Source organism: Phascolarctos cinereus, unplaced genomic scaffold (assembly GCF_003287225.1).
Source record: "Phascolarctos cinereus isolate Bilbo 61053 unplaced genomic scaffold, phaCin_HiC Scaffold_4;HRSCAF=312, whole genome shotgun sequence".
In the NCBI taxonomy this organism is placed as follows: Eukaryota; Metazoa; Chordata; class Mammalia; order Diprotodontia; family Phascolarctidae; genus Phascolarctos; species Phascolarctos cinereus.
In genome coordinates this window covers 357,809,586-357,821,654 of record NW_027555847.1, presented here as the reverse complement: position 1 = coordinate 357,821,654, position 12,069 = coordinate 357,809,586, and the positions used below count along the sequence as shown (strand labels likewise).

Sequence of the window (12,069 nt, the reverse complement as noted above, 5' to 3'; positions counted from 1 at the left end):
GTTTGGCACACAGTAGGCACTTAATAAATGTTTATTGACTGACTGTAGTTTATTGCTCTCGCATAGGTTACTCAGGAGCAGGCCTACCCTTTCCCAAATAGTTGAGGAAGTTGCCTGCTATGACTGTGTGATTTGATCGAGGTCAAAAAGCACTCCTTTCTTGGACTTCTTTAGCAATCTACCCCTGAAATTTCCCCCATTAGCAATACATTCCTTTGGGTTAAGTCACTGCCTCCTCAAGACATCCTTTGGTGGTAGGGAAAGAACTGTTTTACAACAGGACTGACTGTGTGACCTTGGGCACCTTTTTTAACTTCCCTTGTAGTTTCCTCCCTCTGTAAACTGGCAATAATACTTGTGCCACTGATCTCACAAATTTTCTTTTAAAAATCAAATGAAATAATTCATGAAAAGCAGTTCTCCCAATAAACATGAGCAGTTATCATCCTTTACAATGCAAAGCCACTGTGAAAGGATAGCAGTACCCCAAGCCTCTGTTTAAACTGGCGCTATTTTTTGTGGGCGCGTAAGGGAGAACCTAGTGCATAGGACTGGACTGAATGCAGATTGCTAAAAGCTATTAGGAAGCGGTCACTAAAATCAGGCGTGCCCACTTTGCTCTCTCTAATTTTCTACCAATGCACGGCGTTCCTCTTCTTGCTCCCACACAGGGGGCTTTTTGGGAGCAGATCTGGGAATTTGGAAAGTGACCACGGTTTCCAAGGGGGAGGATGATCTGTGCTCGCGTCATTCCCTCACCCCACCCAGAGAAGCGGTCAAGGAACAGGAAAGGGTGGGAAATGGGGCGCGCCCTAATCCCCTCCAGCGGCTGTCATCTTGCCCAATCCCACTCCGCTTCCTCCTCACTCTCCAGCAAGCCGAAAGCGGGGGCAGAAGCTGCGCTCCACCTCCCAGCACGCGGGGCATCCCTCCCTCCAGTTGCCGCGGCAACCGCCAAGGCCACGTTCTGTTTTCCCCAAGCTCCGAGGATCCCCGCAGTAGCAGCCGAGGCGTTCTGTTGCCTTGGTAACCCCCATTGTCTGGTTCCTCGGATAGCAAGCCCGCTGACGGGAAGGGTCGCCAGTTCGGCTCAGCTCTCTCATTCCGTAGCTCGGCGGAGGATGCGCTCTCCTGGTGGCAAAGTGCCCTGACATTCCCACGGGAAACCAGGCTGCTCCATAAGCAAGCGGCTTCTCCCTTCCTCCCACCTTCCTGTACCCTTGGAGCCAGGAAGGAGAATTTTTCATTATATGTTTCTACTATCTCAATCAGGTAATCAGTGCCCCCCTACCCCAGGGCAGGTCAGGAAAGGGACACGCACCCTGGGAGAAGCACGTTCAGGGCCAGGATTGAGTAACAATAAAGCAACTTCAGGGGAAAAAAAAAAAACGGGACTGAACCCCCTCCCCCACCTCTCTCCTTCCCCAAAATGTGGTTTCCTGGAGGGATTTCCAAGGTCATTTATGATTTCATCGTGCAGCATAAAAGAGACTATCGTCATAACTGACGTTTCTGTAGTGCTATAAAGCCTCTCTTTCCCCCCCCCCCCCAAACGCAACACCTCATAATTCACAACGGGACTATGGGGTAGGTGCTACAGGTAATTATTCTTATCACCATTTTAACGGCGAGGAAACTGACACGACAGGTAAGTGTTAGAAGCAGCATTTGAACCTAAGTCTCGCTGACTCCAGGTACAGCCTGCAGGTTTCTTTACCCTGTGCTGCCTTTCCCAGCATATGACTTATGCAGTTATTATTACCTCTAGTTTTATTAAAATTATGTATACCTCAACACTTAAAATTTCCTCAGGGTGAGTGCACCTCTCAGGAGCCATCTGCGGGCTGCAGCCACCTTATAATTTAGTGCATGGTCTTCAGTAGTTGCTGTGGCCAACACATTCATCATCTAGCATCCAACTTGGTGGATCCTGGGGCAAAAAGGTTGGTCCCTGTTTAACATATGTTCATCACTGGGTACCTTCTTCAAGCTTCTCTCTCTCTCTCTCTCCCTCCCTCCTTCCCTCCCTCTATGCTGGCATACCCAGTAGCAGAGCCCAAGATCATCTTGAAACTCCATAAGGAACTGCTGGAATGGGTTATTAGTTCAAGATTATACTTATTATAGTATAATAAAATAATGAATAATTATAACAGCTCACATTTATGTAATGCAGTCAAGATTTACAGATTACCTCCCGTTACAACTATGAGGTAAATCATGGAATCACAGGATGTTGATCTGGAAAGAACTTTAGAGCATCTAATCTAACCCCTTCGTTTGACTCATTGGTATCATCATTATCATTATCATTATCCCTCTTTTACTGATCACAAAACTCTGAGACTCAGAGAGACTGAGTGACTTGGCTTTGGTCACTTGCCCACAAAGTTCTGCAACTCAAACCCAGGTCTTCACACTAAATTATAATGAGTGATAAACAGGCCAGATTTAACATTCTCTGAGGTTATGTGGGGAAAGGAGAGGCAATATGGTTTTAGTGGATAGAATGTTGGACTTGGAGTCAGGAAGAATTGGGTTCAAATCCCACCTCTGACACTCTATGACCTTAGGTAAGTCACTTCAGCAGTTATCCTTAGGCAACTCTCTAAGAGTACAAACTATATAGATGAATTTTTCTCATAGGGAAGAAATCACAGATTATTAACCACATGTCCTTGAGTGGTATGTACTCAATGATCTGTGATTGACTTCATCTGAATGTTCAGAATTTATTAATATTATGTTTAGAAGGCAGTATTGCACAATGGAATGTGCATTGGGCCTGGAGTCAGGATACCTGGGTTCAAATCCTGCTTTGGACACCTTCTAGCTTTTGGACCATGGGCAAGAGAAGCACCTATCCTCATAGTACCTCAGTTTCTTCATCCACAAAATGGGGATAATAACACTTGTACTACCTCCCCCCATCCCTTAGGCTTGTTGTGAGAAAAGTGCTCTGCAGACAGGTTAGGGTGAGCAAGCCAGTCCAGACAGCAAATATAGTCATGCCCTGTAGATTAAAAATTTAAAGGGACCTTGCTGATTATTATGGGGCAGCTAGGTTTCACAGTGGATAGTGTGCTGGGCCTGGAGTCAGTAAGACATCTTCATGAGTTCAAATCTAGCCTTGGACACTCCTTAGCTATGTGACCCTGGGCAAATTACTTAACTCATTCCAGTATCTCTGCCAAGAAAACCCCAAATGTGGTCATGAAGAAAGTCAGACATGACTGAAAAATGACTGAAAAGCTATAACATTGGTTTCTGTATTCAATCTTCACATTTTTAAGATTCCTTCACTTCTTCAGTTCAATTATTATTTCCCTCATCATTTCATCCAGAGTATTGTTAGTACTGTAGATTACTACAGTATAGTACAATGCAATGTTCTTGGGTTTAAAGAATATTGAACTTTTTATTTCTCCTGGTTTTGGTTTATCTAAGTTGTTCCACTGGTGTAATTTTCTATTATTTTAATCATTACTAAATAGTTTGAGCAATTATTACTTTGTAATAAAGTTTGAGATCTTAAATGCTAAAAAAAAAAAGGAAAAGTGCTCTGTGAAGCTTAATTTGATATACAAATTAGAATAATTATACAGAAACCTCATTTTTAGTTTTAGTGCTTTTTATTTTTACATTTTTTTGAACCTATTCTCCTTCCTCCACCCCTACCCCCCAAACATACCCCTCCCTCTCTTGTCACCAAAAAAACAAACAACCAAAAAAAAACCATTTAAATGTGACTAGGAAGGTCCCTTTCTCACAAGGGGCTCTTCTCTGTATTTCACATAGGCTCAGTTCATCCAGAGCTGACTCTCTGTCTTTACGACTCATTGTCCCCCACCCAAAAGTAACTATGGAGAAATCTATAAAACCAGATTTAAGTATATTGTTCATATCGTCCATGTTCACAAAAGCAGGTAACAGGATTCCTTCTAAAAAGCCAAGTGTATAACATGGATATCAAGTATAAGGAAGCATTTTATTTCTTCTACCATTGAAATAGCTTAAAGCACAGAAACCTCATCAGATGCATTAACAAATACAAAAGCATCAAACAATATTACCCATCATACTTAAAAGGAGGCTGTGGGACTAATGAAATGGGTATTTCATTTTCATCTCAGGCCTGCCCTCTTTGAGCAACGTGCACAGTCCGTGTCTCCTAACCAGACTTGGGCTTTCTTCATTGTTTTCACCTGTAGCATTCTTGATGTGCTTTTCCTTGGAGATGTACTGCTATAGTGGAAATAATCTCTGGCTGGGCAGTTAGCACCCCACTCAGAACCTCTTAGCCTCTAAGACTCATGAGGTTGCCACCAGGGACAGACACATCCATTTCTCAAATTTGCTGGTCACTGGCCTGTACAGAAGAATGCAAAAAAAGGAAGGTGGCCAAGTTCTGGGGCTCACCTAAGGCAAACATGTTCTTATTGTCATGATTTATCCTACCTTTCTTTCAGCAGCTGGAAGAGTCCTGAAAGAAAGAGAAGTGTTTCTTCTTGGTTCCTTTTGTAGTTCACCGTAAGGATAGCTCCTCCTGACTCCGAGGCCCAGTTATCTTCAATGCCATCCCTGTATCTGGGAACCAATCAGGAGCTGCTGTGTCCTCCCAATGAAGCACGGGTCCCACAAAAAGAGACCAGAACACATGTGCCCACCTCCATAGGAAGTGCCCCAGTTTCTCTTGCTCCTATTAATAAGCAAAACAAGCAGACACGATGACTGAATCTGACGGTGTCGATACCACATCCCACATCCATCTTGCTACAGAGAAGTGTTCAAATCTCATTTTTAGCTAGGCATTACAACTATATCCAGCAGAGTTACTAAGAAAAAGGAGACTAGACAGATGAGTTTCAGTTACATTAATGTTTCTAGTCTACCAATGAGTAGTGAAATAAAGAAGATAAGACAAAGTCCTAGCTCTGCTATTCTCTATGTGGCCCTGGCCAAGTCACTTCATTTCTTTGTGACTCAGAGGAAAATGAGTTGGACTAGATGATACTAAGTCCTTTTGAGTCTGTAGTTCTGTGTTCTCTTCCCTGCTCAATTGGATAATCAGCCATAGAAAATGAAGAATGGTCCTATTTATCTATTTCATTTTCATGCATCTCTCTTCCTATAGTCCCAAGTCAGCCAGTGAAATGGCTGGTTTAAATGTTTCCATGGTTTAGGTGATTCATGAGCTGTAAGTGTGCTGGGTTTTAAAACAAAAGCATTATGAAGTGGGATGGCTCTAAATAAGGCAAAAATCGTAATGGGATTTTAATTCAAAAGGGTTGGCCTTTTTAATTTTATGCTCTCCCAAAGAAAGTACAAATGAATATATATAACAATATATACATAATTATAGTTATAGTCATAATGATAGTTATGTATTATGTAATTGCAGTCACATACTTATGTAGTATATATAATTATAGTAATATATACAATTATATAGTTATACATTATATATAATTATAGTATTATATGTAACTACATATATACACAAATATACATATAAAGCTCTCTCTGTGTGGAGCTGTGCTTTGTTTTTTATGAAGTCTCTCAGCTGATAATCATCTACAATCAATGGCAAGGGAAAAGAAGCATCTCCTGCACATCCCATAACCAGACTTTTATTTTAGTCAGTTGTGTTTCTCTGTAGGAAGAAGATGAAATCTTGTATCTATGTCCCTACTGAGGTCAGCAACACAACCTGGGCCTCCTGTTTCCACATGTAAGCAGAACAGAACTGTGTAGTCACAGTAATTCAGGAGACATGGAGTGGGACCTCCCACTTGTGAAAAATCTTTGGTAAGAGGTTTGTTTTTTTTTTAAATCAGTAATAGATGTATTATATAATATCTAGAGCTCTTCTTTAGCTTTATTCTAACTAACGAACCCCATTGGCACCAACAAAGCATTAAAGTTTTGGTCCAGATATCTGAAATTTGTGGCCGAAGAGAAAATTTCAATGGAAAACCAAATTTTCTTCACAGTATTTATGTCATGAGCCAGTGTAGTACAATGGAAAGAATACTGACTCTGGAGTCAGGAGGCCCTGCAGGGATTCATATTCTAATTATTGCTACCTGTGTGACCCTTGGACAAGTCATTTAAATCCCCTTGGACCCTTACTTCCCTCATCTATAAGCAGAGAAGGTTTAAGGGGGTGTAGGCTAGATCAATGGGATCAAACTCAAATAAAAATGTACAGATTGTAAACTGTATGGATTGCATATGGACTTAGAAAACTGCTATTATTAATATTGATGTTTTATTGTATTTTTATTTGTTCTGTTAAACATTTACCAATTACATTTTTATCTGTTTTGGGCCACACTCAGGAGTGTTGTAGGCTGCATGTGGCCTGAGGGCCGCGTGTTTGACAGCTCTGTACTGATTGACCTCTAAGATCCTACTTAAACAAAACAAGGCCAAGGACTTGGACTTGTTCCTTGGACACTCCACTAGAGACCTTCCTCCAAGCTGACATTAAACCTTAAGTGACTCTTTGGCTCTAGTCATTCAACCATTTCCAGCTACTAGCAGCTCATTATCCAGCCCACACCTCTCCACAAGAATAATATGTTTTGCTGAAATCAAATGCTTTGCTGAAATCCAAGGGAAACATATCCTGATCTTTGTTTGAGTTAACAATGTGGAATAATTTAGTGTGCCATAATCTATCTCTGCCCAATGAAGCCATGCTGCCTCTTTATGATAACTGTTTCCCTTTCAAGATATTAACTAGCCATATCTTTTCTAATACATTATATAATTTTAGTAGGTATTGAAGTCAAGTTCCCTGGCCTATAGTTTATAGACTTTACTCACTTCCGTTCATAGACTATTGGGACATTTGCCTTTGTCTGGTCCTATAGCTCTTCTTTGTAATCCTATGATTTTCTAATGATCACTGAGCATAACTCAGCAATCTGCCATATAATATCCAGGTCCCTCTCCCCTATTTCATCTGATCATTTTCTATAAAGCTATTTACCAGTTGCCTTCAGATTAAGGGCTTTAACATTATGCTTTGAATTCTTTTGTTCCCCAGACTCTGTCTGGATTCTTTTTTTCATTCCATATCAGTCTACTGAAGGGTCTCCATTTGGTCAGTGGATAATATTTGTGCCCTTCCCCCACTCCTAGTGCAGAACTTTTTTTTTGAGCAAAGAGGTTTTCAAAGGTTTTGTGGCTCATGGACCTCTTACTCCACTTAAATTCCTGCTCCTTGACTCTAACAAACCTGACTCCAATTAATAGAAAACATGACATTTTATGGTTGAGACGCCATTGAAAAATGTCTTATTTTTTGCCATATATGACAAGTAAATTATTATTTTATGAAAGAAACAAAAGTGTAGACCACCTAAAGATCTATTGTTGACATTATCACTTTGAAAATCCCTAATTCAGATGAATAAATATGTCAGGACCCCTTGTCGAATCAATTTATGAAGATTTTTAGTAATTATCTTAGCTACTGCTTCAAAATGGCTTTGTTTTTCCTTGATATTTCTTTAGAACCTTATTTCGTACTGCCAAAGTAAAGGAATCATATGGTTATTTAAATAATTTAGACCAAATGTCTGACTCTCTTCAGGTCCCTGCTTTAGAAGGGTGGACCTGTCTTTCATTTTCCCAGTTTTTGCTATATCTAGATCTTACTTAGCTTTCATAAAATAATAGGACTTAGAGGGGAAGGAGTTTTAGAAATCATCTACCATTGCTTATGGGGAACTATAGCCAGAGAAAGGAAATAATTTTCTCAAGACCATACAGATAATAAGTATTAATGCTTTCTTCATTATCTAAATTATTACTTCCTTAAATTACAGTATGAATTGTATTTTATATGGCTAAATAGCTCTACTTACTATGAAATGCTGTGTTCTTCAGTTTAAACAATCCAATTTATATAAAAGAGCTAAATTCTGAATCAGCATCTCCCAGAAATGTACTGTATGTTATCATTAGGGAAAAGGAAACCAGAACTTTGGTTGCTGAGCAGAGGAGTGAATCAAATCCTAGTGATGAATTTGGAGATAGTGAAGACAAAGAAAATGAAACTGACAAGGTAGCAAGGAATGCAGATTATATGTCTATTCCGAAGGAGAAATTAAACAAATCACAGAGAAAAGCTGAGTTGCTGATTAAGGCAAAAAAGGTAAAAAAAAAAGTCTTATGCTAGCTTTTCATTTACATTTTAAAATCATTTTAGTAGTTTTCATAATTGATCTAATGGATCCATAGTGTAGAACTACCGAGAATGTTTGTATTCCCTATCACCAAACTCAGAAACAAATTTTCTTTTTTTCTTTTTAGTTGTTTTATCTTTCATCTTCTCATGTCTCTGTTCATACTGATCTTGTCAACAAGGTCAAGTTAGTCGGGCCAAGAGGTCAGAACCAGGAAAGAAGAGGATAGAGGTCTGGCTCCTTGATGGCCAAATCCTTTTATTAAGGGGATTTGTTCTATGAAGTTTGGATTCAGTCAAAGGGCTGCACTTGAGGACCTAGAGGAACACATGTGGCCTCCAGGCTGTAGGTTCCCCACTGTTGCTTTAGTTATTTAGGAGCATTAGAGAACCAGCGGTCTCGAAACCTAGAAGTCAAGGCAAAGAAGGAGAAGAAAAACCAGGCCTTGTTAGGCAACATGAGCAAGTTCTCAAATTTCAGGAGACCAAGCAGAATAAAACAGGCAATCAGAATGTAGAGGTGAAACTTATCTGGGTTTTACTTAATCAGAGAAGCTCTCATGGAATCATAGATTTACAGCTACAAGAGATCTTATAGATCATCTAAGTCAATTCACCTATTTTTACAGATGAGGTAACTGAGACCCAGAGGGTCAGAATGACTAAGGACAGAAGTAGTGGGCCTAGGATTTGAACCTAGATTTCCCCATTCTATATTACCTTCACTATCTCAATATACTTTCTTGGTTAAGTATTGACAACAAATAGGTCCAGACTCCCCTCCAAGACAAAGTAGAAGTATTGTTCTTGTCATTGGCTTGATCTGCTAAGATTTCACAATTTGGGGTTAGGAGTTTCCAGAGTTAGACAGGCACTCATGTTCCATGCTGTATAATGCTGACTTTTTTTGTTTGTTTGGTTGGGTTTTTTTAGGCAGTTGGGGTTAAGTGATTTGCCCAGGGTCACACAGCTAGTAAGTGTCAAGTGTTTGGTCTGAGTCCAGATTTGAACTCAGGTCCTTCTGACTTCAGGGCCAGTGCTCTATCCACTGAGCCACCTAGCTGCCCCTAACTTTGACTTTTTAAGGTAAAATATTACCCATACAAAACTTGGAATTTAGGATGGATTACAGGTCATTTTATTTTTATTTCATACAGATTTTTAGTTACTTCAACTGAAAGGGCTTTTCCCAACCTTAATTTGCTACTAAATGGGCTAGTGTTGCACCAAGGAAAACAAGGGTCATCTTCCATATTAAGCAGTATTAGTAGCTGAGGCAGAGAAGATCAAAACATGGCTTTTATGCAGAATGATTTGGGTCAGCCTACATTATGGACTGACATATAGCAGGTCTTCTGACTCCTGGTCCTGAGCTGTTTCCAGAATACCAAGGCACAGAAGTATCTATTGGTATAGTCAACATATTTTTTTTAGCCCATTTACTTTCCTTTAAATCCATGAACCAGATGGATTGAAGAGGGAGGCCAGTGCTTGTATTTGTTCCACAAAGGCAGAAAGCTCTTTACCTTGTCCTCATTCACATAGTTGAATGTTGCCATGCATTTCTGAAATGAAATGGCCATTAGGCAATTTTCATTTTTACAATAAACATAATGGTTTCTTGTTTGCTATTTTCAGAACTGCCAGGCAAACCAGGAACTGATTCGCTGCGTTACATTTTCCCGAATTGTTTTTGGAACTGAACACTGGAGATATGCCCAAGCATTAACCAACCTGGCTTATGGATACCTGACCCTGAGAGGTAGGTGCACAGTGTCATTACTGAGATTTAGTCAGCAGCAGGATGGGTCAGAATGGAGGTGGCTAAGACCTGGAGACCAGGCAGACCTTCAAAGGCAGGCCAGGGGATCAGAAGTCCCAGAAGCAGACAACAGGAAGACATTCATTTGGATGGTGTTGGAGAGTTCTTGCCATAAGTATACATTTGGGTAGGTGGTCACAGCCTTGCAGACTTGTCAGCAAGCAGAGGTTTGAACAGAATGGCAGCTGGCGTCAGTGAAGTATGACAGTAGGTAGATACATGATTTCAGGGGTGGGATTTCAGTTTCTGAAAAGTTGCAAGAGGGAAATTCAGGGATCCCAGGCTTGAAACTAAAGAAACACTAGGACTAGAGGACAGTCAAGCCTCAGCCTTGGCTCTCTCTCCCACCTGCTGCTGAATGGAGGTGGAGAAAATCACACTACTGTTCTGATTAAGTCCACTACAGATTTACATTATGTAATCTCAACTGGTTTCTCGCTGCTGCTAGGCAATCCTAATATACTTGCTTTTTTTTTTAGCAATTTGTTATCCCAATCTTTTCATCCCTCTTCAAACCCCTCACGGATCCTCCCTCTCTCACTCTTTCAACTGAGAACTTTGCCTCCTTTTTAACAGAAAAAAAATTGAGGCCATTCACCATGAATTCCCTGTTCTCCTCTTTTCCTCATTTCCCATCACTCAGATGCCTTCTGCTAGTGTCTCTTCCTTCACACCTGTATCACATAATCCTTACCAAGGCTAATCCTTCTATCTGCTCAAGTGATCACATTTCATCCTGTTTCCTCCAACAGATTGCTCCCTCTGTCATCCCCACTTTCACTTATTTTCAATCTCTGCTACCTCCTACAAACATGTTTCTCCTATCCTGAAAAAGCCCTCATTTGATCCTTCCAATTCTGCTATCATCCTTTTCTTTTTCTGTCTTTTGTAACTAAACAACTAAAAAATGTCATCTACAATCAGTGCATCCACTTTCTTTTCTCTCACTCTCTTCTTAACCCCTTACAATTCAGTTTTTCACCTCACCATTCCAGCAAAAGTTAGTAATGATCTCTTAGTTGCAAAATCCAATAGCCTTTTCTCATTACTCATTCTCTCTGACCTCTCTTCAGCCTTTGACACTGTTGATCACTCTCTCCTCCTTGATACTTTTCTCTCTAGGTTTTGGGGACATTACTCTCTCTTGGTTTTCTTCTTACCTATCTAATTGCTCCTTCTCTGTGTCCTTTGCTGGATCCTCCCCCAGATCTTACCCTCTAACCATAGGCGTCCCTCAGGATTCCATCCTGGGGCCTCTTCTCTTCTCCTTCTATACTACTTCACTTGGTGAGCTTGTCAGCTCCCAAAATTTAATCTCTATGCTGATGATTCTCAAATCTACCAATCCTTCCCCAAACTCTCTGATGACCTCAAATCTGATATCTAACTGCCTTTCAGACATCTTGAACTGGACATCCAGTAGACATCTTAAACTCAATATGTCCAAAACAGAGCTCACTGTCTTTTCCCCAAACCCTCCCTGACTCCTACCTTCCCTATTACTATAGAAGGCAATACCATCTTCCCAGTCTCTCAGTCTCAACCCCTAGGAGTCATCCTGTACTCCTCACTCATATCTTCTCCCTCATCCCCTATTCATACACTATTGCCAAGGCCTGTCGATTTCACCTGTACAACATCTCTCAAATATATCCCCTTCCCTTCTTTGATGCTGCTGCCCCTCTAGTGCAGACCCCCATCATTTCAAGGCCTGGATTATAGTAATAGCCTACTTGTGGGCCTGCCTACCTCGTCTGTCCTCACTCCAATCCATTCTCTCCATTCAGTCACTAATATGATTTTTCTAAAGCACAGATCTAATCATGTCAACCTCCTACTCAATAAACTTTAGTGGCTTCCTACTGCCTGTAAGAACAAATACAAAATGCTCTGTTTGATATTCACAGCCCTTCATAACCTAGTGCCCCTCCTATCTTTCCAGTCTTCTTACCCCTTACTCTCCACCACATTCTCTTTGATTCAGTGACACTGGCCTCCTGGCTATTCCACGAACAAGACATTCCATCTCTTGGCTCTGGGCATTCTCTCG

At 40.7% G+C, this 12,069-nt stretch overlaps 1 protein-coding gene across 5 annotated transcripts in view; it reads left to right on the top strand.

Annotated features, from left to right (window-relative positions):
* Nucleotides 1–1,021: 1,021 nt before the first annotated feature.
* TTC23L (tetratricopeptide repeat domain 23 like) overlaps nucleotides 1,022–12,069 on the top strand; it is a 54,739-nt gene continuing 43,691 nt past the window's right edge. For 3 of the 5 annotated variants that reach the window (XM_020995550.2, XM_020995527.2, XM_020995557.2), the window contains exons 1-4: nucleotides 1,562–1,648; nucleotides 5,660–5,808; nucleotides 7,978–8,167; nucleotides 9,836–9,959. In XM_020995550.2, the coding sequence (XP_020851209.1) occupies nucleotides 5,774–5,808; nucleotides 7,978–8,167; nucleotides 9,836–9,959 (349 nt within the window). In that variant the 5' untranslated portion in view covers nucleotides 1,562–1,648; nucleotides 5,660–5,773. Of the gene's footprint in view, nucleotides 1,273–1,554; nucleotides 1,649–5,659; nucleotides 5,809–7,977; nucleotides 8,168–9,835; nucleotides 9,960–12,069 lie in introns of those variants that run through there. The other 2 variants (XM_020995535.2, XM_020995542.2) reach the window with 2 other exon arrangements.